Genomic DNA, 3022 nt, shown 5'->3' with positions numbered 1-3022 from the left:
GAGGTCTGTTTTTCATTCCTACTCCAGATTGTCCAAAAAAAAAAAAAAAAAAAAAAAAAAAAAGGAAACATAATCATCACAGGGATGAACTGTGGTTGGGCAGTGGGGAGGAAAGAGCACACATCAAGTCAGACATCAGCCTTGGAATCAGCTTTATTCTGTATTTGACCTTCACCAGGGTGAAGAAAGCAATGAAGCTGGAGAGCAGACCAGCCTTCACCACACAGACACAAATCACATCTCTAAAGAATGTATGTGAAATTACAGGGCCCAAAGCAGACCAGCCATCAAACACAAAGATCAAACAGGACCCTAAGAATCCCATCTCCTCTTTCCTTATTGACTGTTTGTATTAAATAATTTATACACTTTTGTTTCATTTTTAAAAGCATAACTAACATTCCAATGTCCAAGAATTTGCTGTTCCTTTTTAGGATATGTAGACAAAGTGACCTGATTTTTAATTTCTGTAACACCACCAACCTCTTCTCAGTATCCATAGTGGTGTGGTGGTGATCAGTGCAAAGTCCATTAAAAGTCAGCTTGTTTTGAGGCTTAAGTGAGAGGCTGAAGCTCTGAATGATGAATGAAAGCATCCTTGGCTGTTACACACTCAGGGCTGGATGATTTCATGTCTCATGGGGAGCTGAACAACTGCACTATTCCTCTAGTTGAAACCTTCGGCTAGACTGCTGAAAACAGTACTTATTCACAGAGATTGATGAAATACAGAGAGAAATGTCTTCAGAGACAACAGACCCAGTCCTGGAATGCTGAAGAAGCCAGGAGGTAAGAGCAGGTGCACACAGAGTTACCCATAGGTGAAGGTTATCATAGCACGGGCTTGGGTTAGGTTTTCATCTGTTGGCCATCTTCTTCTTGACCCCAGATGGCATTATGAGATGCTACTTTTCCTTGCCGGGGTGTAAGCACTTCTCCTGGACTTTCTGTGGACAAACTTCCACACATTTTGTCTGAGAAAACTCCTGGCATGGCTCCACACACTGAGGTGGGCATTGGTCTTGGCTTTGCTGTAGGCAACTCTCTTGGTTTAACTCCTGGCACTGAGGAAGACATACCTCCTGAATTTGTACTGGGCAACTCTCCTGGCAGGAGTCCTGGCATGGGGGGAGGCACACTTCCTCAGCCTTTGCCTGGCACTGCTCTTGGGTCTTTTGAAGACATGGAGGAGGCACACATGGCTGCTTACACTGCTGCTCATTAAAGGACATCCTAGGATAGGTAACAAAACCTGCAACAAACACAAGATTCGAAATTAACTAGCAGTACTAGGATGGGTACTGATGGTTTGATGGAAGGAAATGGGGAATGAATGATTAAAACCCTAAGAACTTATTTGCTGTTTTTCATCCTTTTCTCTTTTCTATCTCTATTGTAGTTCCCTCTGACACTGATCTCCTAGGTGGGAATATTCTCATATTTCTTGTATAAATACCCAGAGCGCAATCATACCTGACACCCAGTCTACTACACGTTTTTCCATTCTCATCTATTTGGCTAATTTTTTTTATAATCAGGTACAAGAAACTGAACAGAATACACAGGATGGTGTGAGAGGCCCAAGAAATGGTAAGCCACTTAAAATCTGTGGGAAGTACAGTCTAGCAAAGAAAGAGAATAGCCTCCTGAAGGCAGAGAAGCAAGGGAAAGGGAGAGAGGGCACAGATGTCCCCACTTACCTGTCTTCAACAAGACTCAAACAAGGACGTGGTTTGCAGGGCCCAGCAAAGTAGGGACTTTTATACAGTGCCTGGTCCTGCCTCCTGAGGTACTGACTTGCCACGTGGGCTGATGTCCTAATTGTGGAGTCGCCATAATGAGCTTCCTCTGAAATTGCCCATGGTTTGAGTCACTGCTTGGGATGCCTGTTAATCAGCCTCCATTTGGGCCGCTGGGTCCTCACCAGACCTCAGCAGGGAGGGGCTCCTTTCAGATCCCTCTCATTAGTGGTAGCAGCAAAAGAATGTTCATAAAACGTTATCTCAGTCTGTTAAACTGGGATTGGCTTCCTTGTCTGGCCAAACCAGTTCAGGATGTGGTGAGAGATAAGATCCACCTTATTCATCTTGTCTTTACCCATGAGAATACTTTATGCTTAAGACCTGGGGTCTGTCTGGGTCAAGGGCATGTATGGCCCATTTCGGACATTTCCACTGGATGTCTCTTCATTGAGCCTGAAAAGTCACACTTCCAGACCCAAGGAAGATGGCTTGTCTTAAGGCTCCAAGCACACAAAGGACCTGGAGAGAGTGATTTTTCTACCTAGAAATCTTCAGGGAAATTGGAGTCATTTGTTACTCTTAAGTTGTGAAGTAGGGTGAAGGAAAAGGGGAGCTAGAAAGCAGGTAATCTTCATCTTCTCACTTGGATTTATGACATTTCTAAAAGTGGAGTTATAGAGTTTTCACAGTGACCAAGAAAATAGAATGGAACAAAACTGGTCTGCCTCCTTGCCTTCTGGAAAAACTTTTCATAAAACTTAGGTCAATAAAAGCCAGAGGGCATGATAGAAAAAGTTTCAAAGCAAACACATTCAGTTTTCTCTGAGACTCTGTGTGGCCTGCCACTTCTGTCTTGTGTGACTTCTCTCTCTCTGTGACTTGTGAAACCCTAAGCAAGGCTCCACTCAAGTCTACATTCCATGAGCCTTTGCTGATTACATTAAACCAGAAATCACCTCCTTCTGAACTTCCATAGCATCTAATGTTGATGCTGTTTATATGAAATTTACTATAGTAAATAACTATAGTTATTAGGAATTCCAGTTATCTTATGTACAAGATCTTATTACTACCTTAGGTTATAGGTTCCTAGAAGATAGGGGGCTAGTAAGTGGAAGATCAATGACCATTAATGGAGTGAATGTATTAATTAAAGAATAAAGAAGGTGAATGTAGGAGACAATTGGGAGCAGATGAGGATCTCATGTATCAGAGGATGGGAAAACCTTTGTTATAAAAGAAGCCACTTATAGGCAGGGGATAATCCCAATCTTTTGGTA

At 42.7% G+C, this 3022-nt stretch overlaps 1 protein-coding gene across 1 annotated transcript; it reads right to left on the bottom strand.

Annotated features, from left to right (window-relative positions):
* Positions 1-217: 217 nt before the first annotated feature.
* On the bottom strand, positions 218-1798 carry LOC122898853 (proline-rich protein 9-like). The gene is made up of 2 exons (XM_044236533.1): positions 1701-1798; positions 218-1252 (listed from the first exon to the last, which is right to left on the bottom strand). Exon 2 carries the CDS (start codon positions 1230-1232, stop codon positions 906-908), a length of 327 nt encoding a protein of 108 aa, XP_044092468.1. The 5' UTR covers positions 1233-1252; positions 1701-1798; the 3' UTR covers positions 218-905.
* Between the last annotated feature and the right edge of the window lie 1224 nt (positions 1799-3022).

This window comes from Neovison vison, chromosome 2 (genome assembly GCF_020171115.1).
Source record: "Neovison vison isolate M4711 chromosome 2, ASM_NN_V1, whole genome shotgun sequence".
Classification (NCBI taxonomy): domain Eukaryota; kingdom Metazoa; phylum Chordata; class Mammalia; order Carnivora; family Mustelidae; genus Neogale; species Neogale vison.
The sequence above is the reverse complement of the archived record's forward strand: the minus strand, read 5'-3'. Positions and strand labels throughout refer to the sequence as shown.

Coding starts and splice junctions, on each gene's coding strand:
- LOC122898853 (XM_044236533.1), bottom strand. CDS start 1,232: ATGTCCTTTAATGAGCAGCAGTGTAAGCAGCCATGTGTGCCTCCTCCA.